This window comes from Coccinella septempunctata, chromosome 7 (genome assembly GCF_907165205.1).
Source record: "Coccinella septempunctata chromosome 7, icCocSept1.1, whole genome shotgun sequence".
Classification (NCBI taxonomy): Eukaryota; Metazoa; Arthropoda; class Insecta; order Coleoptera; family Coccinellidae; genus Coccinella; species Coccinella septempunctata.
Window position 1 is genome coordinate 611,512 of NC_058195.1, and position 27,341 is coordinate 638,852.

At 43.3% G+C, this 27,341-nt stretch overlaps 2 protein-coding genes across 4 annotated transcripts in view; one reads left to right on the forward strand and one right to left on the reverse strand.

The window, feature by feature from the left end:
• Window positions 1–373: 373 nt before the first annotated feature.
• Window positions 374–27,341, forward strand: part of LOC123317180 (E3 ubiquitin-protein ligase Ubr3) — a 29,191-nt gene continuing 2,223 nt past the window's right edge. The window contains exons 1-24 of one of the 2 annotated variants that reach the window (XM_044903570.1): window positions 374–967; window positions 6,696–6,909; window positions 6,965–7,093; window positions 8,010–8,145; window positions 8,213–8,479; window positions 8,536–8,764; window positions 8,835–9,013; window positions 9,080–9,307; window positions 10,347–10,502; window positions 20,515–20,696; window positions 20,756–20,892; window positions 21,706–22,015; window positions 22,073–22,319; window positions 22,378–22,549; window positions 22,618–22,863; window positions 23,590–23,792; window positions 23,845–24,073; window positions 24,132–24,314; window positions 25,365–25,630; window positions 25,690–25,835; window positions 25,893–26,055; window positions 26,106–26,340; window positions 26,399–26,614; window positions 26,671–26,927. In XM_044903570.1, the coding sequence (XP_044759505.1) occupies window positions 733–967; window positions 6,696–6,909; window positions 6,965–7,093; window positions 8,010–8,145; window positions 8,213–8,479; window positions 8,536–8,764; window positions 8,835–9,013; window positions 9,080–9,307; window positions 10,347–10,502; window positions 20,515–20,696; window positions 20,756–20,892; window positions 21,706–22,015; window positions 22,073–22,319; window positions 22,378–22,549; window positions 22,618–22,863; window positions 23,590–23,792; window positions 23,845–24,073; window positions 24,132–24,314; window positions 25,365–25,630; window positions 25,690–25,835; window positions 25,893–26,055; window positions 26,106–26,340; window positions 26,399–26,614; window positions 26,671–26,927 (4,965 nt within the window). In that variant the 5' untranslated portion in view covers window positions 374–732. The remainder of the gene's footprint in view (window positions 968–6,695; window positions 6,910–6,964; window positions 7,094–8,009; window positions 8,146–8,212; window positions 8,480–8,535; window positions 8,765–8,834; window positions 9,014–9,079; window positions 9,308–10,346; window positions 10,503–20,514; window positions 20,697–20,755; window positions 20,893–21,705; window positions 22,016–22,072; window positions 22,320–22,377; window positions 22,550–22,617; window positions 22,864–23,589; window positions 23,793–23,844; window positions 24,074–24,131; window positions 24,315–25,364; window positions 25,631–25,689; window positions 25,836–25,892; window positions 26,056–26,105; window positions 26,341–26,398; window positions 26,615–26,670; window positions 26,928–27,341) is intronic. The other variant, XM_044903571.1, reaches the window with a different exon arrangement.
• On the reverse strand, window positions 10,824–19,642 carry LOC123317181. 2 transcript variants are annotated; one of them, XM_044903573.1, is made up of 9 exons: window positions 15,984–16,161; window positions 14,203–14,493; window positions 13,277–13,549; window positions 13,020–13,161; window positions 12,610–12,965; window positions 12,329–12,549; window positions 12,031–12,269; window positions 11,830–11,971; window positions 10,824–11,770 (listed from the first exon to the last, which is right to left on the reverse strand). In XM_044903573.1, exons 2-9 carry the CDS (start codon window positions 14,434–14,436, stop codon window positions 11,389–11,391), a joined length of 1,989 nt encoding a protein of 662 aa, XP_044759508.1. In that variant the 5' UTR covers window positions 14,437–14,493; window positions 15,984–16,161; the 3' UTR covers window positions 10,824–11,388. The 2 variants fall into 2 exon arrangements, with proteins under 2 accessions (XP_044759508.1, XP_044759507.1); XM_044903572.1 differs by lacking the exons at window positions 13,277–13,549; window positions 14,203–14,493; window positions 15,984–16,161 and adding exons at window positions 17,340–17,644; window positions 19,110–19,642.

Here is a 27,341-nt window from a genome sequence, read left to right on the forward strand (position 1 = left end):
TTACTCTTTCGAAAACAACATCCATAAATAAACTTCAAAAGTTATTTTTAAAAGACATGTATTGTTTCGGACTGCAATTTGAATGAATTAGATACATTTCAGAATAATAGCTTACTTCATCACTTCTATGACTGTAGGACTTCGGGAGTCATTGAACTTCATATTTCCGATGTTTCACGATCATAAACGAATACCCATCTTTCTCTTGTCGATGATCATGTGACGTCCTTTGAATTCTTGTTCCAAGATTAGCACCAATAACATCATCTTTGATTATGATCCCTATAATAAAAGTACATAAGGATCAGAATTATCCAACCAATGAATACTGTGACTGCTTCAAATAGTTCAGTGAAGGTATCAGACGTATGTTGATAATAAAAGACGGATGTATAGGTGAAGTGGGTAGGAACAATTTCCATTTCATTTCACAGAAGGTTTACTTCGGTGCGGTCGTTTTATCGGATTTTAGTTAGAAAAACAGACAGTTTTAAATGCAACGTCCAGGAATATTCATGAATTTACGTGCGGTTGGTTGACAATATTCTATGATTAGTCACATAAAAGGGCTAATCGGACTTTTCGCGTGATGACATTTTTATGTTTTGTTTGATGTATTTTCACGAACGTCATGGTGATGGGTTTTGAAGTTCAGTGGTTTTGATAGAAGTGAGGCTAGAGGTCTTATGAAAAAGTTGATTTGCGTTTGACATGACATTTTAAATTACAAAAATGGCCTCAAATACGAATTTTAAGGCTAAGGTCTTAATGAATAAGGGAAAAAAGGCTACAGCAGTGTACCTCCAAGCTGACTGTAAGAATCCTACAGGCTGCAACACCAAGTGTTTGAACGAAGTGTTAGACAATTTACTGAACCCTGCCAAATCTATTGACGAATGGGATACAATAGATTGGTGCAAATGGCTCATAGCTGGTGGAAATACACCCGACGAATATGCCAATACAGGTCAGTCTGTTATTTTAACGCGAAATCTTGAATCGTGGCCTTGCCTGACATTTCTTGTTTCTTACAGAAATAAGACCATATGACGTTAGTTGAGTCATCGAACAATTCTTATGATTTTTTCCACATAATTTTAGATTTTTTCCATGGAGAGAAAACAAGGAATACTTTCTATCTCTCCAGTTGGGATTTTTGTACTATCGTTTCCTAAGTCTTCATGTTGTCTCTGTTTTCCCCCATGAAAACAATGATCATGTTTCTATAAATATCTGATATCTCTCATTTCAATCTATAGGAACCCGATATTCATGTTGAAATAATGAGATGAACCTAGAGAATGTCTCGTGCAGTTTTTATTATATTTGTCATGGAAGTAAGAAAGTATCAAATCGATATTTTTCAATTGAAACATTTAAGGGCTTTTTGGAGACGATATACAAAAATTTCATTTTGATATGAATGGTATTTTCTTGAATAAACGAATCGGAATCTGTAGAGAATCGTAAAAAATAACACAGCAAACACTAGTTCAAAATATAGGATAGTCTGTGCAAGGTTCACCTCTTGCTCTGCAGAAGGAATAAATTATAACATAATATCAATTCTTATGCAACTGATACGTTTTTGTTCCCATAACGCCAATAATTTATGCATAATCTGTGTGATTTAACTATTATTTAATATATGACATTGGATTTATTCACGTTTGTATTATAGATCTAGGGTTGAACAGCTCTGAATTAGAATTATTGTTTAAAATTGTTTTTCTCTACTACTGATGGGTTTTTATTAACGAGTTAGACTCTAACTGTATGACCTTGAAACACCATTTAATTCCGGCGGAGAAGTCCTTGAACTGATTATTTTCAAGAAAGTGTCTATGTGGCGATAGGTGAAATTTAATTGTCTTTTTATTCTACATCGATGAAAATATTGGTGTTGAATCCTCATTAAATAGACTGATTGCCTATGAACAAGATTTCTCAAAATGCTTTATTTATTTGAACCTAGGTATGTCAGTTGGTTCATTCATCCAGCTCCCAACTACTTAAAATTTTCTGAACGATCTACATTCCCACGCAATATCCATTCACGTGCAAACAAAAACAAATCTCAACGATTTCGGGTAGGGAACAATAATTCCCCCGCATGTTTATCTTTCTCAAATCTCGTCCCTAAAATCGCGAAATTTGAACTTTCCATTTCGTTTTCTACCTGCCCTATGTCTCGAATTTCGTGACCCAGCCTGCTATGATGGAACAGGAAAACGCCACTCAAGGGATGCTGCTTCGGCAGGTGCATACGTAAAATGAACCTGCAAACAACGTAACGTATGTTTCGGATTCAAGTTTCTTTACCCATACCAAATCGGATCCATCTTTTGTATGTCGACTATTCATCGCAAAAAAAAGAAATGGGCTTCATAAGTTCTTTGTCCAGATGACAGGTGCTCGAAATTTGAAACATTTTTGTGGTTTGCTATTGTTGTTTTCTATGAGGCTTTGTCTGTCACCTTGTCATCTATGGTTTTTATCTCTTTCGGCATTCTTTCATTGATGTTATTACAAAATCGAGAGAAGTGTGAATTCAGGATTTGGCAATCTCCAGAACTCGATTAATTGAAAACGAGGTTCGACAGTTAGTAATCGTAACAAATTAAGAGCTTGTGAGTGATATAGGTACCCTGAAAGTAAGGTCAGTGATATTGATGAACTTATTCAAAGGTTTAGTGCATATTGGCTTCCTATTGTTTCCCAGAGATTTCAGCCGTATTCTGATTCATTTTGTTCTCAATATTGTGAATGAATATATTGACGCGTATAAATCGAAGGTTACCTAATATCCTAATCCTTCATAGAAATTTTCAGTTTATTCGTTCCTTCTATGAAAAAAAAGCATCAAACTATAGCAGCTGTCGCAGTACAGAAAACGTACCTACTTCAAATTCCCATGATTGGAAACCCTCGATCGCGAACAAAAAATCTCTTCAAACATGTGTTAGATATAATACATCACAGTTACAAAATTCTGTGATATAAAACTATCGACGGACCCATCTGTAACTTTTTTGCTCTTCGTCCCAACAAAATCGTTACAAATAGGTGGTCGTCCGATAAGATCTCTCACTTTTGTAATGAGTCGAATGAAGGCTGACGCGTGAACCATCAGCAGGTACCTAGACGGAATGGTAAAGCGAGGAAGTAAAAAATCGAGTAATCTAGTGCAATGTTACGCGCGCTGAATGGTGAGGGTCTCGAGAACGAGGCATTCTCACGATGATTCACTACGAAAATATTCGCTTATCGATTTCATGTTTTTTTTTAATACTTCAATAGATTGAACATTTTCTTTTCGAAGGTTTTCCCCTAATTTTCTGTGGAATAACGTTTTCTATTTCGACAAGGGTGCATAGAAATTTATGCACTTTTAGTTTGACGTTTCATAGAAATCATCGTGACTAAATTACATACATAGTTTATGTCTATGGGAAACATAGACATATAGACTCTATGTCTATGATGGGAAATGACAAGTGCTCTGTAGAGTCAAAGAGTAACAACTGTTGTTACTCTTTGCTAGAGTCTAGAGTGGAAACATCACAGAACACCTGTTATGATACAGTCATAGATCATAGACAAGAATCGTATGTCTATGGTTGAAAGATATTCGAGTTTCGTAAAAAATGTTTTCCCAAGTCTTTTCAGTAGCTATTTTCGAGCCTGGTTATATCAAAGTTTGGTCAATATGATCGAGATCAGTTCTGATTCGAAGGTTATTGCATCGTATCAAGAAGGTAATAATAAAGAGAATTTCACCTTATATTCCATGGCTGAGTTTTTATGATTCCTATACATAGATTATTGTAATGTGTGAAATTGAATTTCTTCCATTCTCTTCGATAAATTATATCGAATGGGTTCATATTTGAATAATGATTGTCAGTAAAATATAAATAATTTAAGTGTTGTCGATAATAATTATTGGATAACATTGGATTCCACTTTTGATGTTAATTCATGGATAAGTTGCTTGACACATAGGTTATTTATTCCGTTGGGTCACTGAAAACTGCGATGCTCAGCTTATTTGAACTGACCACGGTGCCCAAATCGACAGGGATTTGTTATGTTCTTTTATTTCAGAGATGCTGCATATTCCTGAAATTCTATGCCCCGTAAGTCGGAGAATATTTCTGCTTGTGAAATGGCGTTTTTATTCATGTTGATTTGTGATTGTTGTAATTGAGTATTGTGTGAATAGATGTTGGGGATTGAAGATTGAACATTATTAGGTACGTATTCTCGTTTGCAAGTAATGCATTTAGCCTCAAATAATGATGGCAGGCACATATTCATACTACCAATAATATTCGACGATGTCGATTATCGTTCTTGCTTTATCCCGTGATAATGCTGCTCAATTGTAATTCGAAAACGGTCCTACGCGTCGAATTTAAACCTCCAGGTCACCGGAGTGCATTCGTGTTGTCTCTCACGCGTGAAGTTCCTGCTGCGTGCATGAAGAATTTTAGAAAGTAAAACCGAGACGCATTTCGTTGAATGGATTTTCGTAGGCCCTCGGTCATCAAACCTGTTTTGTTGTATTAAACAATGACGAAGAAGAGTTACTCTTGGTTTCTTTCTATACCTAGTTCTTTCTGTCGCCTTTTAATACCACGCAGAAGGCCATTCATCTACTGGCATCTATCTGCGAGCAAAGTGATACCGGTGAGGCATGACAATTACGAGTTCTTGGACGACTCTAGGCAAGTGGTACACGATCGGTAATTGCTGTTGGAAGTTCCGGCTACGAAACCCCACAGGAACGTCTCCTGCCTCCTTCAGCAAATGAAGGACGATGACATATGGTTTCTGATTTTAGCTATCGCAATGGATCTCTAGAAAATTGATCTCAAATTATGATTATTTCCCATATTAAACTGCATTGTGAAGGTCACAGAAAATATCCATTTTGACCTTCACTGTAAGGACTAGTGAAAATTTCTCTATGCGTTTCGTCACAGATTATTTTATATTTTATGGTCGTCGTATATTCGTGTTCTGTGGTCGTCACCTGTTGTTGTTGGAAACTCTATGATACGTGACCTTTGCAGCGTCGATTGTCGTTGTCAGTTTTCCCTTTCGTCAGCTCCAGAGTCACTCGCAGAGTCATCATCGACGTCAGCCGCGCAAGGGAAAGGAACCGGAATTCGACGAAACGCATAGCTAAAATGCAGAACCTGCGTTGACGGAAGGAGATTTTTGGGTAGAGCGGTGTGTTCAATCGAGATGCGTTTCACTTTTATCAAGGTTGTCGTATACCGTCAGGTGAATCGTTACGTCATGGACGCCGTATCGCTTTTAGGACAGGGGGTCGTGCTCGGTCAAAGGACGAACAATCGCCCCGGGGAAGGGGTGAAACGGACAGGTGGAGTTTGGGATATGCATAATTTTGTTTGATCTTGAAGGTTGCTGGCCAGTGTGATCATTAAACTTTTTTACGGCGATTCGCAAAATAGCAAAAGTCGTCGTTTACGCTGATCTGCATAAATTCTGGATTTTACATCAGTTGTCATGTCATAGAATCCGATCATAGTGATATTTTTTTATCTATGTTTCGGAGAGTAGTTCTCGTTTATCTTGATTTTTTTTAGACCATGATTTCATAGAGTATGAGGAGTGGCAAACTCTATGGCTACTGTCTATGTCCATAGAATATGATAAGCAGCCATACTCTCTGGCTACTTTCCACAGAATGTTACATGTCAATTATCGAAAAAAGGCTTTTGGATTAAATGAGAGACAATGTGCCGACGACCTTTGCACTCATTACAACAAGAGCATCCATTCCACGGATTTCTCAACAGAATCTCGGATATAGATATGGATCTATATCCGGCTCCGGTGTCGCGAGATGATGTCAACTCGTATTTATAGCCAGATTTTGTTTATTTATCCTCCTTTTTCCACGGCACCGTACAAACCGACCTTCACCAGGTGACGAACCCGCTCGGTTCGAATTCTAATCCTACCGTTGGTGGTGCAAGAGATGGTTCCCATCGCGGAGGTAAACGGCGAACGGCCGATGTGCGTAACAACTATATGAACTTTTTCTTTGCCGGGCGGACGACGAGAGTGAGAGTGAGACGGACGGCGGACCCGGGTCGAATTCGGTTTTTCGTAAGTTCGACGACCTCTCCGAAGAATTTGGACGCCTAGAGTTCGGCGCACTTCCTCCTCGCCATCGTTGCCGGCCCCGACGGGTCGTGTGTTTACGTTTCGCCGCGATCGAAGGCACCGGGGGTCGGTCACCCATCCAGCCAGCCAACTCGCCCGAAGCTGCTCGTCTTTGCTGTCATCGCAACACGCAGAAGCGGCTCAACCGATTTCTTTCAAATTTTCTTTAAAACCACCTCCATACGTTGTAGGAGGTTCACACAGAAGAAAATTTCGGAAAAGTTGGCTGGGAAACTGGGAAAATCAAGAAAACTGAACGAAATTCAAATTACGCTTCGAATTGTATGTCGGGTAGTCTACCTTCCACGGAGACAAGTGATTTATCCTAATAATCAGCGTAAGAAAATGAACAAACTCTAAATTCAAGGCCATCTAACGCGAAACGATACCAAGCGTATGTTGTGTTGCATACAACAAGGTTTTAAGGGGCCCGATACATTTTTTGCTACTTCCCATAACCCATTGACGAGAATTAATTCATTTTCTTGTTGCAGTTCGAAAGTACGACAACGCTACGACATGCGGCCTGGTGTGGACGCCCAACTTCGTCGCCTACAGATGTCGCACCTGCGGCATATCACCCTGCATGTCGCTCTGCACCGACTGCTTCAAGAAGGGCGACCATCAGCGACACGACTTCAACATGTTCCTCAGTCAGGCGGGCGGAGCCTGCGACTGCGGCGACACCTCCGTGATGAAGGAACAGGGGTGAGTCTAACGCGGGATAGGGGTCGTATCAACGTCTAACGTGGCCCTTTTTCAGGTTCTGTGATCGCCACGGTCCGAACAAGAGGAAGAACAAGGGTACCGCACCGGCCGACCTGATGCTGGTGGCCGAGGCCATGATGCCGAGGATTCTCTTCAGGCTGATACTGCACCTGAGGGATCAAAGGTAAATCGCTCAAGAAGTTGTATTCAGAGGGGTGAGGTAGAGAAATATGGCACAATATTTGATCTACGCCTCTTACGAGGTTCTGTGGTCTGAATACAACAGATTTTTAGTTACGAAATTCAGGTTGGTATCGAGAATCAACGCTGAACCACAGAAATACGCAATTTCGGTAGATATACCTTCATGGGCCGATTTGCCTTAAAAAACCACAATAAAAAGAATTTCATAAATACCGATGCCACAAAAAACTACTGTTCGCTATCGACGAGTTGAATCTGAACTACACACCCCTGTCCGAGATCGGTACTAACCTCACTTATGTCAGTTTTGACACAAACTGACAACCACAGATTACTAACCCCATAGACATAGAGACATGGACTGTGCCTTCCCTTTCTATCTATGCATGAAATACGGTCAAAAAAAGTGACAGAGACAAACGCACGTCGGGAATGCAGTTGTCTTTTTCTAGAATTTTGATTGGTCCACATTCACCTCTATGTGAACAAAAATTAGACAGGTAAATGCCGACGATCATTTCTCTCTTTCTATAAAAAAGACATTCTCATGCTGACATTGCCCAGTCCATGTCTCTATGTGCTGACAACTGACGTAGATTTGATTACATTTGTTTGTCACTTTGACAAACGTCAGGTTGCCACCGATCATAGACAGGGGTGGGTAGTACTGATTCGACTCATAGAGCGAAGAGTAGTGATTTTGGCCTTGGCATTTATGAAATTAATTCAGTTCATTTTTTTTAAGACGAATAAGTCTCGTGTATTTCTGCCATTGGGGATCTTTTCAGTGAATTCGATAATGATTTGACTCCGAAAGTCCAAGAATACAAAAACACAAACGATAAATTCTCTAAGAACCTGTTCAAATTCGGATTTAACATCAAGAATCGTTTTAGTAAATCTGGAACTAACGACAGTTACAACAAAGAGGGAAACACCTACGCCGACAGCTTCATCAACATGTTGTTCGACTTTAACAACATGGGAGGACTGATGAGGAGGGTCATGACCAACGCGCTCACGAACCCACAAGTAAGAAAACCGCTCTCCTTTCGTCCGAACACTTTTTCATCATCGATTTTAACCTTGCTTTCCGCAGAAATACAGAGAACTGAACGAGGTTCCAGAAAGGGCCGATTCCGACTACGCCCAGTTCCTGGCCCAATCGCGAAACGCCTACGAGGAGGCGGTCAGATCCGTGCCGAACCCCACGCCGTTGGAGGAATACCGTGACTGTCCGTCGCTGCAGGAACACCTGGTGCACAAGACCCTGTTGGAGGAGCTGGTCTTCTGGACGGTGAAGCTGGAGTTTCCCCAGAAGGTGGTGTGTCTGCTGCTACACCTCCTGCCCGATCCCGAATACAAGGTAACTACTTATCGTACTTTGGTCCGCGGTACTCTAAAAACGGTCTTCGATTCCAGGAAGCCTTGACGAAGGCCTTCGTCCTCCACTACAGCAGGATCCCGATGATGCTGGAGCGTTCGAACGATCCGGATACACTAAGCAACCGGGTGGTACACGTTAGTGTTCAATTGTTTTCTAACGAGAGCTTAGCAGTCAGAATGACAGATCAACTCCATCTCTTGCACGTCATGGTGGTCAGTCTCAAGTACATGATGAGCAAGATACTGATACAGAACACCTTGCACGGTGAGTGTAACGTCACTTGTCAGTTGTCGTATTCCCTTCGATGGTCAGTCTTGATTCCGCCTTATTGCAGATCCTACCAAGAACTTCCACATGGTCGTCGATTGCGGAAAGAGGGTGATGAGAGAACACTGCTACTGGCCCCTGGTCTCCGACCTCAACAACGTGCTCAGTCACAGGCCGGTAGCTTTCAAATTCATGGAGGATGACATGTTACTCCGAATGTGGTTCAATTTCCTATCCACTTTTCAGGTAGGCAAGAGAGATGATTTTTTTCCTCGAATCGATTGGTTTATTTTTTTTGGTCCTTCGTTACAGGGGATGAACGTTAACCACAGGGAACTAAATCAGCATGTGGAGTTCGAGCCGAACACCTACTATGCTGCTTTCAGTGCCGAATTAGAGGCTAGCGCGTATCCGATGTCGGCTCTGGTATCGCATCTGACGGATCCCAGCACTGCCTATCTGACCAGACGGGTGCTCACGGCATGTCTCAACGAGTTCAGGCAGTGGTTGGAGGCTATCAATTTCCACAGTCCTAACGTGGTGAGTAAAGCGGGGAAAATTGAACAGGAGGACCTTCGAGGGGATGTTGTAGGCGGCTAATCTATGGTCTAGCAAGTGGGCGGGGCATTGTCATTTGTCAGTATGACAGTTGAAGTTTGAGGTTGGGTTCTGTTACTGGGCCCGGAATGGAAAATAATATTCATTAAAAAATACGAGAATTTATGGTATTTATCGATAATTCATTGTGGGTCACGTTGAAAATGATGAGAAAATTGAAAAAAAAATTTCAAATTCTATGGATTTTGATGCAAATTAGAAAAATAGACATGTGAATAGTATTGACTTTCCAAAAAGTCAAAATTGACAAATATAACGAGAAAAAGTAGGTCTTATTTCGAAATGGACATGCAATACTCTGCCACACACACAAGCACGTGATTTTTTTTTTCAAAACTGGCTGATCCGGCAGACTGTCCTGCTACGATGGGGGATAGATAACCCAAAATACACTCTCGCGCCAAATTAAAAGTTCGTCTAGTTTTCTCGATTTTCCCAGTTTCCTAGCCAACTTTTCCCAATTCCTCATACGTTGAAACCTTCTACTGAGTATGAGGAAGGTTTTGAAGAAAAAATGAATAAAATCGGTTCAGCCGTTTTTACGTGATGCGATGACAACGCAAATCAAGGCAAGTCATGGTCAAGCGCGGGTAGAAAATCATAGCAATGATGAAATTTTGTTTCATCTTCAAAATGATATAATATGTTCCTGACTTTTCTACCCGCGGTTTGCCATAATTTTCTACCCGCGCTTGGCCGTTAACTTTAGTTTGCTGAATTCAATGATCATCTGGGGGTATTTTCATGACCATTTAGTTACTGATAGTTTAGCAACACTCTATAGAGAGAATGAATAAACCGGCCCTAAAACTTCTGGTCCACTTCGAGGGTAGATCTACTTGTTTACAAGAGATTATTACTGAATTTGAAATTTCAAAAAATTTCACCATTTTTTTTAATCAATCAAGCGTTATAAACCAAACCGTATCGACGATATAATAATTTTTCCCAATATTTGCAGAATGACGATCTACAAGTGTCTTTTCACCTGCCGCTGCACCGTTATTTAGCAGTTTTTCTTTGTCAAGCTGTGGCGAAACAAGGGATCACCCTAGATGAAGTGTTGCCGTCAAGTGAGACCTTGAAATTATTGATGATGCATCCGTTGAGAGTTCAGGTAGGATTTTCTGATTATTTTTTTAGCCCGTCTCGAACAGTCACGGTTGCTTTTCGAAGGTTCGGTGCCCAGGTAACAAGATTTCGAATTTTTTTTGACGTTTGCCGAACGCAAATGTGAAAAAATCCACGATCATAGAATCGACACCAAATAAGTGAAGTTTAACGTCAGTTGGGGAGGTTGGCACCGATGACAGGCAGGGATGGGTAGTGTCGATTCGATTCATAGAGCGTAGAGTGAAGTTTTTGGCCTCCGTATTTATGGAATTCAATTCGTTATTGTTTTTTTTAAGGCAAATCGGAAAGTGATCGAAGAAAGAGATATGTTTTGGATCATTTTATTGATCGGAATATTTCATAAACAAATCGTTAAGATAAACTAAAAATATCTGAGATAAATAAGGATACTTTGCTCGCTACAGGACTATTTCACAATCATCAACATTCATCTTACCAAATATTCAATATGAATCATAATCTAGAAGACTAAAATCGTAAAGAATGGCATCGGATAGTTTTGCTTGTACTCCCTATTGAAAAGATAAAGGAACTGAACACTCCGCATTCTTGAGAATATCTCTCAACGGGCGATAAAAACCCGCAGTTCCTGGTTATTGACTAAATAAAAAAAAATCTAACATTACACACATATCACATAAAAATACGACGATTGCCAAACCGAGTATTATCTTTTTAAAAATGGACACGTCGAACTTTGATTCTATGGTACCACCTCTCTCGCTCTCGTTTCACAGACTAAACAATCGTTTATCACATTTTATATTGAATATTATTTCCTTAGGATATGCCTACAACAAAATTCGATTATCATAAAACTATTCTCTTAACTTAGACTAAATGAACGGGGGGACCAACCCCGCTTTAGTTCATTGGTATTTGTTCATTTCCGCTGGTACGGGGGTGTCCAGGGTCTCGACACTGATCATCGGCACCAGCTCGTCGGAGTCGATGGGCGCCGGCTCGGGGAAGATCGGCTCCAGGTGTTCCGAGTAATCGTAGGCGATTATCTTGGGCGTGACGAAGCCGCCGAAGTTGATGCGGCCCTTGTAGAAGAGCCCGGCTCCGGCCAGAGCAACGGGTTTCATCAGGGAAACGGGCTGCGAGTCCAAGAAGGGCACCGTGGTCTGGGCGGCGTCCCTCTCGAAATCGGTGTGCGTGAACTCGATGAACTGATCGGTGCGCGACAGTTTTATCGACGGCGACGGCGTCCTCGTCGGCACGTCCGGGTTGTACATCATCACCTTGGACCTGGAAAGGAAAACAAGTTAAGGAGTCTGTTTATAATTGGTGTTTATGACCAATTTTACCTGGGTTTCTTCTGGGAGGCGTCGGTGTTTGGATTGTCCTTCCACACGCTCTTGCTGGGGTCCAACTTGCCGGTGGTGTAATTGAAGGGGGTGGTGTGGATCTCGAAGTTCAAGTGGGAACCGATCTTCTTGAATTTGACGCCTGCAACAACGGTCAACGGAGTCAGGGACGAACGTTATCGTCTTACCAGGTCTACTTACCGGTGAGGACGTGGTTACGATCGGCCTCCAGATCGTCGAGGTCCAGGGCTCTCTGTTCCCACGTCATTATGTGGTAGTCCTTACCGCTGTACACCGATCTGTCCGAGATGGTGTAGTTGTCCACCTCCTTCCAGGTCAGGCTGTTGGAGTTGATGGTGCCGAATTCCTCCAGCGTACCTTGCTGGATCTGCAGGTGGATTATTCGGTTTTTCTTGACGAAACGCAGACCGGTTACAACCCTGTAAGATACCGAAAGGGTTAGGGTTCTCCAGGTTTATTTTCAACCGAAAATTCTTACTTGTTTTGGTCGACGTCTGCCAAGGTCGGTCTCATGTTGAAGTACCTGTCGGAGGAACGTCCCTGTTCGTCGCAGACGCACATACAGTAGGAACAGTGCCAGAACAACCACCTCCACCAACTGTCCACCTTCGTGGCTCCCTTTCTACACGCCTGCCTCCTTCCGTACACCAAACCGTTTTCGTACTCGATCGATTCGTACCTGCGATTGGTCTTGTCCTCCTACGAAAACCAGACGAGAGTAAAATGAAGCGTTGGTAACCAATGGGACCTTCTACTCACCGCCATGCAGACTTCCATGTCCGCATCCACGTATTTACAGTTCAGTATCTTGCCCTTGCAGGGCCTCTGCTGTCTGCAGAACAGGTTCTTGAAGCAGCCGTACATCTTGGCGTACTGGTACTCGCCGCAGTTCTCCCTGCACGTGTTGTCGCTGTTCATGTCCACCTCGTTGATGATGTAGCCCTGCAACAGCTCCGTCAGCTCCTCGTACGTCTCCCCCTTCACGTATTTTCGGGGATCGCACTTCCAGTACTCCCTCGAGGCTCGGTTCATGGCGTTCTTGGCGATGTCCAGGGTCTTGTTGGTGCGCTCCTTGAACTTCATCTTCGCGATCGCCGATTCCTTGGTGAAATTACCTGGAATGGTCGCGAAATGGTAAAATTTAACGATCGAATCATTTATCTTCTTACCTTTTCCGTACAACTTCAACAGCATGTAGGAGAATTGGATCATGGAGTATCCCTTTATCTCCGTTACAGCGATGGTCGAAAAGAGATTGTACAAGATCTGTTGAGGCGGCTGCTGGTTACCGCAGATGATCTCGGTCGCTTCCTGCAAGTACATAAAACTCGAAATTTGTTCCAAGTACATTTTTGCTTCGGCGCAATCAAAGTTACTCAAGAATATACGCAAAAAGTTTAAGGATTCGTTATCGGCTCTTTCTTACCCTCGCGGCGGCATCGAACAAACCTCTATTCAACACCATATCGTGTATCCTGTCCATCGAAGCCGGCACGCCGCTTTTCGCGTCGTACAGTATGGTCTCCGCCATCTCCGACCACGCGCGTTTGGGCGAGGGTATCCTACCCTCGGCCGTCTGCTGTCGCTGGAACCTCCTGAAAGTTTCGTAGAGGACGTAGACGCCCTTGAGGTCCGAATAGACGACCTCCCAGCTCCACACGTTCTCCAACTCCGGTATCTTGACGTCGGCGGGCAACCTCTGTGGAGATATATCAAATGGTGAATATAGAAACACTGGAAACGTCAACTCTCTAAATTTTGACATTTTAAAACGTCAACTGTCAAAATCCTGACATTTTGAAACGTCGATTGTCCAAATTCTGACAGTTTCAAACGTCAAATGTCAAAATTATGACAGTTTGAAACGTCAACTATTAAAATTCTGACTTTTCATAACGTTAGTTGTCTAAATTCTGCCAGTATTGAACGTCAACTGTCAAAATTCTGACATTTTGAAAGCTCAATTGTCTGAATTCTGACAATTTTAAACGTAAACTGTCAATATTTTGGCAGTTTCAAACGTCAACTATTGAAATTCTGACTTTTTGAAACGTTAGTTGTCTAAATTCTGACAGTATTGAACGTCAATTATCAAAATTATGTCAGTTTAAACGTCAACTGTCAAAATCCTGACATTTTGAAAGGTCAATTGTCTGAATTCTGACAATTTTAAACGTTAACTGTCAAAATTTTGGCAGTTTCAAACGTAAACTGTCAAAATTTTGGCAGTATCAAACGTCAGCTGTCATCATTTTGACACTTTGAAACCTCAATTGTCAAAATTATGACAGTTTGAAGAGCCGGCTGTCAAAATTCCATAGTATTTTTAAGCGGAGGCTGTTTTTTCCCTACCTCGCTTATCTTGTCGCCGAACCTCTCGAACATCTTGATCAGCCTGACCTGGGCGTTCTCGTTCTCCTTGACGCCGTTGTCCACCAGGTCGTTGGTGTGCCTCCACATCGTCTCCTCCAGTTCCAGGAGTTCGTATCGCAGGCGATCCAGCTCGCTCGGTTCCGGTTTCTTATCGGCGGACCTGGCGGCCGATAGGAGACAGATCACCAAGACGCAGAATGACGCGGGATTCATCGTGGACGTTTCCGGCGTTCTAGGACATCACCAGAGATAACGGCGGACGCACACGTGCTGTTGACAGAACGACGTTTTTTTTTTTTGTTCGTATCTCTTTCGGTTCAGGTGAAAGGTTATTGTTGTTGGTCGAACGGCGGAAGGAACATGGGCTCGGTGAAGTCTTGTTTGTTTGTTTGTTTGTCTATTTTTAGATTCCTCTTCCAGCCCAACCAGAAACGGCCTTGAATTATGCGTTATCACGTTCGGAGATGTGAAAATTCGCGTCTGATACGAACTTTGGACGGTACCAGTTGGAATTACTTGCGTTTTAATCTTTAATCTAAATTGGCTAGGTGTTGGACAAAATTGTCTAATTGACGACGCGTTACTTGCAGACTTGGCGTAATTAAAAGACGAGAGGGGTCATCAATGGGGACAATTAACAAGCGGAATGTAAATGAGATCAGAATTAACCTGACTGTGTCATTTTGGATGGGCACGAAAAAATTAAAATTTCCCCCAAAATTCTCCCAATTTATGATGATATGTGTTAGCCTTGACTTTCAGCTTTTGCCAGACTGGAAATTTGTAAACAGTTCAATGGAATTCACATCTAGCATAATTTTCTATATAACTGAACATTCCAGAAGAACTACTGGCTGTATCTTGCATAAACAACAACGCCTACTTGACAGTTTATATCTGAAAGATAAGCAAATATTGTATAGGTTGAGTTAAGCACAGATTATTGACCTTAAGAATTTTTTGGCCTACTTAAATACGCCAATTTTTCTCTTTTCGTATCAACACTACAAAACCAACCTGATCTTCGATCCTCAACGTAGATGTCCCACAGAATCGGTAAGAAACCTAGGTGATACTCGAAACGAACCTTCCCTTACACGCGGCGGTATTTTTCGTATCGTAAAGTAGTTTCTTTGTTCTCGGATAAGTCAAAGTCGATATTTTATCTGGCCGGACAAACGGAATAATAGTTTGGTATCGTGCTTCTCTGCCCACCAGTCGAAACGCTCGCGTTATCGCTTTTCGTTTGTCGGTTCTTTGTTTTCCACCTTCCACTAGGGACTTTCCGAGAAAGGAAATGATTATGGGTATACTATCGATCAGGAGGTACCGAAGAAACGTATCGATATCGGTGGAAACGAGGCCTCGTTGCAATCTGAATACCGGTGGCATTTTGAAATATTGGAATTCCATCTGAGAGAGCGCTTATCTCGCCAGTGGCGTGGGTAATTTGAGAGACGTGACAAAAGGAACGTGGTTTCCATAAGTTAGAATTCAGCCATACTCTAACCTGTCTGACCTGTCAAACACCCTCAAATCGTTTCTGAAAATCTACCGACACAAAACTTGTAATTCCAAAGACCATTTCATGACTGACCCACGTAGAAAAGATCTAAATTAACGTGAAGAAAACAGACGTTAAATTTCGTCGATCGGTGAAAGCTTATTAAACTTTAAACCGTTTCCGATCGATGACACGCGATCTAATTAGACGTAGAACGTTTCTGATCTAAAACACGAACACCAGATTTCATGTTTACCTTGTCGTTTTCCACCAGGACGTGGTAGATCACATCTACTCTACCCAACTCGGAGTTTAACTGAACCGTTTACGGGGGGGAACTCTCCCGCTTGCACTCTTAACACTTTTATTATGTCTTCGTGGGGGCCACTCGGCTACGTGTCCCTCTACCTTGTCGCGATCGACTGACTGACTCGTCATGCGGACTCCCGTGGAAGTCGGTTCCGAAGGAATTCGCCGTTTACCGTTTGTACGGGGCGGTTCCGAGAAGTTACGGACCTGGGGCACGATCCCCAGGTGTGCGAAACCGGAAATGGTCATTCCGAGAGGGATGGGTGGCTTGTGGGGATATTAGATCAATGGTTTTATGATAATATATAGGTGAATCTGTCACTCGTACGCGTAGAAGTGTTTTTAAAGGCGAATCTTTCGTTGACACAAGGTAGAACTCTTCCAAATTAGTCGAAAAGTACGTAAATAAGACTTTCGAGATTATATAGACGATGTATTGGATCCTAGTGTGACCCTGGATCGTGTGTGTTCACTGAAATTGATCAATGTTAACGCCATTAGTTATCGTGTTGCTCGATATATGCTGAAATTGCCTCAAAATCTGAATTTTTGCGATTTTCTAGAGTCGTTATTAGAAATTATGAAACGCAAGGAAAATTGGCCCTTATAAGGAGCTTGGAAGCATTTAATCGATTCGCTAAATTTGCAGTGTTGCTCTGGAAGCGTTCAAGCGTTCCTCGGTTAAATTTTTGTTGGTAGTCCCCTGTAGGTGGCATTTATGCAACAGATTAATTGAGGGAAATGACAATGATACTCGGGTACCCGTCGGTGATGGCTTACTGGGAAACTCTTGGTGGGGGAGCTCGAATGTCGTTCTTCTTTTGTTTCGCTCATTATGCTCTACCTTCAATTATTATTATCTTCGATCGATTCATCAGCGGTTACTGGAAACAGTTACGCGTCGTTAATAAACGTTCACAAGTATGGAAAAAACCGTCTTTTCGAATGCCAACAGTAGAAGTTGTCTTTGAATATTGAAATTTATTGATACTGTCTATTAATCGAGTAAAATGTAACAGGTATAATTATTGTGCTGCGTATAATGAACAACAACCTTGTGGATAATGCTGTAAACGTTGGAAATGACCTAAAAATGCACCAGTTTCATCTCATCCAACTTACCGTATCTCTTCTGACTGTGGACGTCCCACGATTCTTCTTGGGCTAACCTAATTGATTTATTTACGTGGTAATTCTTGAGTAACTTTGATCTGCCGATTGGCACGGGAGAATTGTTCTTAGATCGAAGGTTGCCAAGGTTTTCTCACCACGAACCTTGCCAAGACCTCTCTGTCTACCTTACCTCCTCGAACGTCTTGGCCAGCAGCTCCAGGATGCCGGAGCTCATGAAACCCTCGTCCTCGGGCGCGACGAACGTGTGTATCCTCTCGATCAGACTGACAACGGAGTTCATGTCGTGCGATATCATCTTCTGGGCGAAGTCCTCCATCGTCAGGTGCTCGTACTTGTGCGCCGCCCTCACGTAGTGCTGCATCCTCGCGTAGCTGATGTGCACCCTGGTGATGTAGTCCTGCAGGTCGTTCAGCTTGAGCTCGAGACGGACGCGTTCCGGTATCGAACGCATCAGGGAGGCCAGAGTGTGGTCTCCTGCGGAAGAAGGAAGGTTTTATTCGAGCCAAAGGATGGGTCTCGATTTGTGCGTATGGATTTTTTTACAGTGGATTCTTGAGGTCGAAAGAAACGATTTTTTCCTCTACAATTTTTTCCGATTCGACCCTGATAAAAAGATATAGACATTTTGAGTTTTTATAATGGGCTGTGCCGCCCCTGGAACAGCAAAATTCCCTTCAGAATAATTAGCTTAATCTGTGGATCTTTTGAAGAGTGTTGTATTCAGCCAAAAAACCCAATTTTTCGAATTTCACACATAATTTGAAATTTTTTAATATGTCTTTTAAACCGAGCTGATTCGGAAAAAATGCTAAGGGATAGAAGTGTTTCTTTTGACCCCAAGAATCTACTGTTAAAATATTATGTAAAAGTGAAAAACTCTCCCTGTATAGACAGAGAGTTCTTAGGGAATTTACGACGATTTATGTGATTGAAACATTTTTCGAACTTTTTGTACAGAGTGTGACTTTCAAAATCATTTATATCCAACAATATCCTTTCAAAACTCGCACTCTGTATAGTCAGTCTATGAAGAAGCAAAAATGCCATCATTTAAAAACTGGTAGACGCGATTACTACAAACATTCTTATAAGGGCCAACGTCCAAGCTCTCTGTGAACCGTGCCGATTTTAGATCGACGGAAATTTATGCGGATTAACACAGTAGTCATAATGGCACGGATACCCTTCCAAATGATGCGAAAATATCCCGATAGATTGCCGCTTATCTCGAGCCTGTTTGTTTCCCTACGTCGTCGCTCTTCCGAGGTCAGAGTTGTTGCCCGAAATAATAAACATAAACAGGCCAGCGCGAAATTCCGAAACGAAATCATTCGTTGAAAAATGGAAAAAATAACGTCTCTTTCCTCGACGGATGGTCCGTTTTGCGGACCACTTTATCGCCCAAGGAAGATAAGATGGGACGAATGTCGAGCACGTGCTTATAAGTTTTGTATAAGTTTCAGTCGACCGTTGTATCGCCTCGTTCTTCGTTATTTTTGTTTGGCTCGGATGATTTCTCGCGATTTATTCATATGTATCTGCTTTAAGATGTGAATTTCAACTGAAAAAATCGGCAGAATACTGATAAAAAGTTTAGAAACACAGGCTATGCTTCCCCTGTTGTAACATTCGAAAGAATTCAATTGCATTTTCAATTTTTTTCATTACACACTCTTGTCCGACACTCTACATCGAATAAAGAGATACTGCCGATCACGTGATCTGTGTCAGATCGAAATTTATTGACGCTATCAGCGTCTCGGTCGGGGATTCACAGGAGACTTACCGGGTATTCACAGTCTTCAATTATGCACGAAAATGTCTGTGAGATTATTCAAAATTTTGAGACGTTTTTTGGGACTTACGGACAACATTGTCAAAACGACGTCGTCTAGGTAGAAAATTCGTTGCATAACCTCGAAAAACAAATTCGCCCTACCTACGCTCTTGACCTCCGCCGACAATTCGTCAAGTTTGATGTTGAGCTTGTTCATCTTCCTGAATAACCTTTCCTCCCCTTTGTTCTTCAACGGATGTGGCATGTCCGGATCCAGTTGGTTCTCCACTATGTCCCATACCTTGTCCAGGCCGACCACCACGTCCTTGGACATACCCACGATGTCCACCACGTTGTGCACCTTGAAACCGAGGACGGGCGCCAGGAAAACAACCCAAAAAACGTCCTTTAACCGCATCGCGATACGAAATTCCTTCGAAAAGGTCCCCTGTCGAGATTGTCTCCAGACACGTTCACTCTGCAACACGACTGTTCTTGTTGTTGTCGACGCGGTGCGACCCGAGGAAACAACGACACTGACGGCTCGGCGACCGAGTAGGCTGAATACTTTTGTCCGTCCGTTTTCGACGAATAAAGGCCCCCCTTTGCTGCGGGTGTAAATAGGTTCAACAAACTACTACAACATACAGACTGACCGTTCGTGATTCGGACCGGGGTACCGATCCATCTCTAGCGTCTACGTTTTCTTTGTTGTTTTGGACGGATTAGAGTCGAGGCGCACGCGCCCCACGACCTATTTTTTTCGAAACGCGATAACCCCTTCGAACTTATCCTGTACCTTCGTCATTTTCGAATAGGCACAATAAAAACGTTGGGCTATACAATAATGCTCTGATCCTGCGGAACTAGAATGTCCAGATTATTTATAGCGTCTTATTAGCGTCCTTCAATCCTTTCAGTTATGAATAGGTCGTGAATTACTCACCTCGATCCGTTTACATACACTCAAAACACGAAAATATGGCTCGGTATCGAAAATTTCGAATTGGTACCTGTCTCTCTCGTAAAAATCTGAACGAAGAGAGATGGGCTTTCGATTATGCTCCCAATGGATTCAGCGTGTCCGAAAACCTACATCAGCATGTCAAACTTTCGGATATCCGAGATAATTTTCGAGAAAATCGATTTTTTCAATTTTCCACTTTTCATTTTTGAGTTCACTTCGGAGGGTTGTCAGCAATACCATGAAGGCATCAACTGTTTGGTTTGTTATGAAGTTTAAAACGACTCCTATCCGTTACATATCCTAGAACAATCTTAAAACGCTCTGGTTCTTAGAGGGAAGAGCAAATATGCCATTTAAGGGGGGTCTAACCCCCTGCTCATTTTTGACCCGAAAATTTGGAATTTTTTGATTCGATTTTTCGGTTTCATATGGAAGTAACGAATATAACAAGAGACGTGCCATTTTGAAATCTGCTATTTTTGAAAAAATGCCAATGAAAATCTAAATAAAAAAAGATATGCCTTCGATTATGTTTCTGACAATATTTTCGTTTTTTATGTTTTAATTTTTGTCTATTCTGTATCTTTCCATATTTTACAGGTCGCTTTTTACGAGATCCTCAACGGGTTGTGGGTGAGGAATGGCCTTCAGATCAAAGGCCAGGCCATGACCTACATCCAGTGCAACTTCTGCAACACGATGGTGGACGCAGATCTCTGCCTTCTTCAGATATGCGCCACGAGGATACCGGCAGAGGATTTTCTCAAGATTACGATCGAGAAGTGAGTATCCTCTCCTTTTCGGACCACCTTCCCTAAATCGTTATTTTTCACGATTTCAGTTTTCACGGCAAGGGATGGTTGAGCTTGTCTCCGTTCGCTTCGTTGCAGCACGATCTCGGAATTGACCACGGCAAGCCGATGATGGAGAGCTTCTTGACGTTTTTGACCACGTTAATTAGCGTTCGCACAAATCTCGGTGAGTAAAAAACGCCAAAAGCTGTGTAAAATGGTGAAAACTGTTCTTTCGAACCGTTAACGAAATATATTATTCTATGTTCGTGATTTGACGTCGACATAACATCTCTATGCTCGTATTCCGTCATAAACATAGAATCATAACTTAGGCAGGGAGCGAGAAAAATATTTTGAGGAAAGAACGAAAGATCAGATCTTTCCGATTTTTGCATACAGTCGAAAACCTTGATATTCTGCATATAAATAAGCGCGTTGCGACATCGAAAAAAGGCAGATAAAGATATAGCTCCGTTGAACCGAAAATAAATCGCAATCGAGGTCGCGATGTTTTTCAGAAACGTCCACGAAAAAAACACCACAAACCGAATGCATTCCCTTATCACGCGAGACAGATAAACACAACATTCTGACTCGTCGGAGGATTTTTTTTTCGGTATTTCGGAAGATATTCTCCTTGACGTAGCACACAGTAGATAATATTATCTGTGAGATTCTGAATGGCCAGCAAAAAATTCACTTCTATGAACATACGAAAGCAATATAATATCGCCTTGATTAAGCTGTGGATGAATCAACTAACGATGATTTTTGGGAGATACTTATGTCGAAAGTTGACCTTAGAAAAATTCCCAAAAATATGGGGTCACTCGAAAATTCGTCAAGACTAAACGGTCCCACTGAATTCGATAAAATTTCGAGATTTATCCTTAGAAGAGCTGCTCTTTTAGAGTATGTATCAATTTCAGATCTAGAAAGAACGGTTTTCAGAAAATCCATCGTTTAGTGCTAGTTACATGTTGGGTTCTTTCCGCAGGATTATCGGAGATAGACATCAACCGTCTCGAGATGATCACGTTGCTGTGCACCGGCGACAAGACGCACTCGCAGCTGCTCGAGCAGATGCCCGATCGTTGCGGGACGTCCCAGAGCCGCGATTTCGAAGCCCTGCTGGCCGACCTGGCTGATTACAGGCCTCCCGCTTTCGAGGCGACGGGAAACCTGCAGCAGGGCATGTACATGCCGAAACCGCAGGTCTGGGAGGAACTCTTCGATCCCATACACATACTGCTCAGGGCGGTGCACAGGAGAGACTTCCAGACCTCCATGGACAGATACACCGAATAGTGAGTATAAGAAATATATCTTAACCGACGGCGGAGCTCAAACCGCGTCTTCTTCAGCGCCAGGCAGAGCAACAAGATAAAGCCGGGCGTGAACCTGTGGCCGCCGTTCAGAACGCCCTCGAAATGCGGCGAGGCGTACGAGGATCCCCGTCTCGTGCTCAAATCCAGGGTGTTCCACGCCGTCGCCTTCGTAGTCCTGTTCAAGGCCGTCAAGGGGGAAGTCTCGGAGCACATAATGGACCTGATCGTGTTCCTCTTGGAACAGTCGGTCATCATCAGCCAGCAGTCCGACAATTTGGCGGTGGTACGTCGACTCGAGTCGATTTCGAAGCGAAAAACTTGAGATTTGATCTTGATTTCAGGATACCAAGATGTGCCCGGACTCCAATTCCGCGCCCATCGGAAAACTGAAAGACAAGGACATCGCCAACTGGTACAAGACGGACAATATATTCGAGAACATGACGGCCGTCATACAGAAGGTGGTGCTGACGCCCGAACCCGAGATATTCCCCATGTCCTACAGCTCCGACAGTAAGAATCTCAACTTCGAATCGCGACAATTTTCCGTTTATTATTATCATCGTTTTTTTTCTTTTCTGTTCGCGCAGGCGAATTGGAATGGGACAGCAACGAGATCGACTCGAAGATGTCCGAGATGCCGTTCTTGGATTCCGAGAACATGCTCACTTACGAGGACTGGGAACAGTCCGAATCAGGGGCTCTACTTCCATGGCCAGCTGCAGCGCCCGCGGACGATGACGACGCGGGATCCGCCATGTCCATCGAGGAATCGCAGGACAACGCCATGACGATGGCCCTGACCGCCTTTAGACAGCCTCAGCAAGGTGAGAAATAGGGAGGATGTTATATTTACTTGTATCAAAAGAACGTCTTCATAGCGTCAGATTATAGCGGAAGCATCCGTTGCGATTGGAATGTCCGCTAGCGAGATTGAATCATGAGATCATATCCCGTTATCATCATCCGCTAATAGGATCAGTCAAGACCCTACTGAAGACGATTTCGATAGGTTTCTAAATTGGATTTAAGCGAAATTGTGACGCTATTTTCGGTGTTATGTAGAACGTGACGACGCTCGACGGCTGTTATTCGAAACTGCCGCATACTGATGCAGGTTTCTACTAAACCTGTTTATCGAGTAAGCCCCATCGCCGACAGATGGTGCCCCAATCGGAATTTTACACTTTTAGATGTATATGTACATCGGAAATACGATTGTGGGTTCTTTTTACAGCCCAGAGCATTAGGAAGAAAAAAATGAAGGTCTAACATTGACGTTAACGTAAATTCAACCCCTTTTTTTCCAATTTTGAAATCGTAATTTGAGGACTCTGTGTCGTGTGATTTTTACACACACTCGCCGGCAAAAAAACACGACCACCTTAAATTTCGCTTAAGTTAGTTTTTCATGAAATTTCGTGATTTTCCATCGATTCCAATTGTTACTACGCCAAATTCTAGATGAATTCTTCGGTATTGACACGTACTCCAGAAGAATTTTCCAAAAATGTCACACAGGGTGAAAAAAACATCGGTCTTTTTTTTTCAAGCTTCGCAAGAACAATCCGCCTTACCTGCTCCCGCCCACCTACCGGCCCTGTTGGCCGGCAACGAGGTCGGAAGGTCGCCGCAACTGCCGGGACCGTCGAGCACCGACCTGGTGCCCTCCACGTCCGCCAGCGCGGAACTGGTACCCTCCACCTCCGCCGGAAACCGCACGACGCGCGCCTTCAGGCGTCGCACCACCCTAGAGGTAACCACCCCGATTTTTTTTACGATTCGTCCTCTAAGCCTTTTCTTCCCAGGCGTCCAACACCGGGATGAACGTCCCCGTGGTCAAGGTGGGTGAGAACCTCATCAGCCTGCTTCTCAAGCTCCACTCGAACCTTTCGGGCGTGCCGGACAGCTTCGTGCTCGAGGAGGAGCTCGCCAAGGGCTTCCAGGAGGAGGCGACGATGGGCGACGGTCCCTTCTTCGTGGGGAAACTGCTGAAGAGACTCGCCCTAACGGACGACAACTGCAAGCAGGGCATAAGTAATGTCGACGCCGACGGTGGCTTTGAATTTTTTTTTTAAATTTCGTCTTTTTTTAGTCGAGGCCAGGGAGAGGATATGGCCGGTGGTCGACCACGAGAAGGAGAAGAACGCCAAAGATAACAAGGAGAGGGAGGAGAGACGCAGGAAGGCCAAAGAGAGGCAACAGAAGCTGATGGCGGAGTTCGCCTCCAAACAGAAGCAGTTCATGGAGAACATGGAGACGAACGATTCTTCTGCTGGTGAGTGTTTTGCTGTCTGAAGGGGGTGATTGGGATTTGTTTGATGAGCATGCTCGATCCGAGGTTAAAAAAGGGTTGGATGATGTTAATCTCTCTCATTTTATAGGGTACTTCGAGTGGCCTGTGTCATGCCAAGATGGCGAATTGTAGAAATTTTATCTATCTTGTTTATCTGCATGCTGGATGAAGTTAGGGGTTGATTGTATATTATGTTTCCTCATTACAGCAGGTGGTTGTTCAATTCAACGAGGAGTATCTGATTGATATGTTGCCCTGAGTAGCAGTTTTTCATTTCTTTCGTTAAACCTTACTCACAAACTACATACTTCGTAGTATTTTGTAATTGATGGTTTTTTACCAAAATTATGCAGATATTTGTGTCGGATCGCCGAAATGTAAGACTTTGATGGCATGTTCGTTAGGTGGTCAAGGTTAAATTATATTTTATTGTCGATAGTTGCCTGAAATAATTCTGATTCATCTTCTAATTTAGTATTGTATTGATATCGATGATGATACAAGAGCGGTAAATAAGTGGACTGAAGACAATGGATTTCTCTTTTCCGGATTCAGGTAGTTCTAGGGTTGGGGTAGTTTCTTCTATACGAGTAGTTGCAATTTCTTCCGAGAGCTTGCGCTTAACAAAGCAATGTTTTTTAGGCCCTGAAGACGATAGCATGGATGTTGATGCAGACCTCGACGCTGAGAGGAAAGTGGAAGGTATACAAGGTTATTTTTCCAAGGATCGATTCGATATTCTGTTCGTTATTGCTTGGCGCCACTGCTAATTAATCAATCGGGCTTGAATATGAGAATAATATTGGATAGATTGAATACGTTGGGTGTATTGTCTAAGTTTAATTTCTTTCAGTGGCATAAAAAATCGTGAGTGTTAGTTTCGCTTCTTAATTTTTCAATCTCATTTAACTTTTCTACAAAGTTGAAAAAGGTGTTTGGAGGTGGAGTCGACTTCTTGCTCTGTTGGCCGACGAGTATCGAAAAAAACCGTAATCGATTCCGAGGACTTCCATCGTGGTGTTATTTTTGCAGGATCAGACGAGCAGATACCGCTGTCGGAGATAGAGTACGACTGCGTGATTTGCGGGCAGACTACAGCTAGTACCGAGGGGAAGCCCATGGGATTGGTGGTGCTGGTTCAGGCGACCAGTGTCGTTGGTCACAAGAGAAGACACGGCAGACCAGAGAGGGGTTCGCTGCCTCTCAGCGACGACGAGAAGCACCTGCTCAGGACCGAGGACACCCTGGCCTCTGAGTTCGACAGGAGGATCGTGGAATTGGACAGACATTTCGACCCTGTGAGTTATTCGAGTTTAAATTTCTGCGAGTAGTTCTAATGTACCGCACGTATTTCCAGCAATCGTGGTTCCTGTCCGTGAATTCCGGCTGGGACGGCGGCGTTCACGTGCAAACTTGCGGTCACCACTTGCATTTGGACTGTTTGAACGCCTATCTGTATTCCCTCAGGAGCCAACAGAGACAACCGAGCCTATCGCCGGAAAAGTCAGTATAAAATCCGTTAGACGATTCTTCCAATCGCCTAATTCGGTTCTGTTTCAGGGGAGAATACCTCTGTCCTCTGTGCAGACAATTGGCCAATTCCGTGTTACCCTTGTCGCCGCAGCTCGGCGATAGGGCGCAGGTGGTAAGGTCGAAGCCGACCTGCATGGCCCAGGTGCTGGACGAACTGTCCGATTTCCTCAGGGAGAACGTGCCGAAACCCGTAAGTAGGAGTTACGCGTCTGTTTCAACCTTAACCCTCCACGTTTACAGAACGTTTCGAACATGTCGGAGGCCATAGGCAAGGTGATGGAAGACATGTCGAGTTGCACGCAGCTGAAGCCGATCTTCAAACTGAACAACGACAAACCCACGCCGTACAGTCTGTTCCTGTTCATAACGTCGATAGCTCGGACCAACCTCGAGGTCGAACTGATACAGAGGGGCGGATCGCTGGTGTTCCACGAGGAACCGCCGAATCCGCTGCTCCCCAAAAGAGACTGCATCGGTGAGTGTTGTGAGTTGTGAGTGAGTCTCGCATATTATACATGTCCGTTTCTTTCCAGTGCCACTTCTTCATGTCCTGGCGTTCCACGCCAGAGTGGCAAGAGGAATGGCAAAATGGGCGGCGTGGACGACCTTCGAGCAGTTATGCGGCTTGCCCAATCAGAACACGATGAACGCGCTGGCGAACGTGGAGCGCGAGGTACCCCTCATGCTGAGGGATCCGGTGGCGTTGCTGTTGCAATTCGTCCTGCTGCTTCCGCTTCATCTGGATCAAAGTGAGCCTCAACACTTTTCGCCTGTTTTAAAAGTGATTCTATCGCATTCGTTTCAGTTTACCTGACGACGACGGTACAAATGATCTACAATCTCCTGTACTATCAAGTAGTGGCTCAAGTTTCTCTTGGACTGTCCAGGAGCGAGAGGGAACGCGTGAAACGCGCCAGTTCGGGCGACGGGAACGTGCGGAATTTGAGCGACGCCCTCGGTCTGATCCACGACTATATCGGACACACCGACTTGTACATAGAGGACGACTCGATGGAGAGTTCCTCCAAGCCCCAGGTCAACATGGTCGCTTTGGAACAGCAGGTGAGCGGCTTTTTTGAACCTCAATTTGAATTGAAAGAACTTTAAACACAACTTCAAAAAACAGATCATTTTTTCGAGGATATACACTCGGCAAAAACTCGGCCACCTTAAATTTTGTTGTCCAAGAACTTTCGTAATTTTTCATAAATTTCTATTATTTCTACGCCAAATTGTAGATCAATTCTTTGGCGTTGAAAGAAACCCCAGAAAAGTTTTCCAGAAATGTCTATAGCTTATTTACACAGGGTGAAAAAAAAATGTATTTGTACTTCAATTTCCCAACACTCTGTAAATCATTCCGGGAAATTTATAGACTTCACGCTCAGTTTATTACAAAGACCATCGTTTTCGCAATCTTTTAGTGTTTGTTTCACCTTGATATCTTGATTTCTTTTGAAGTTACATGTATTCGAA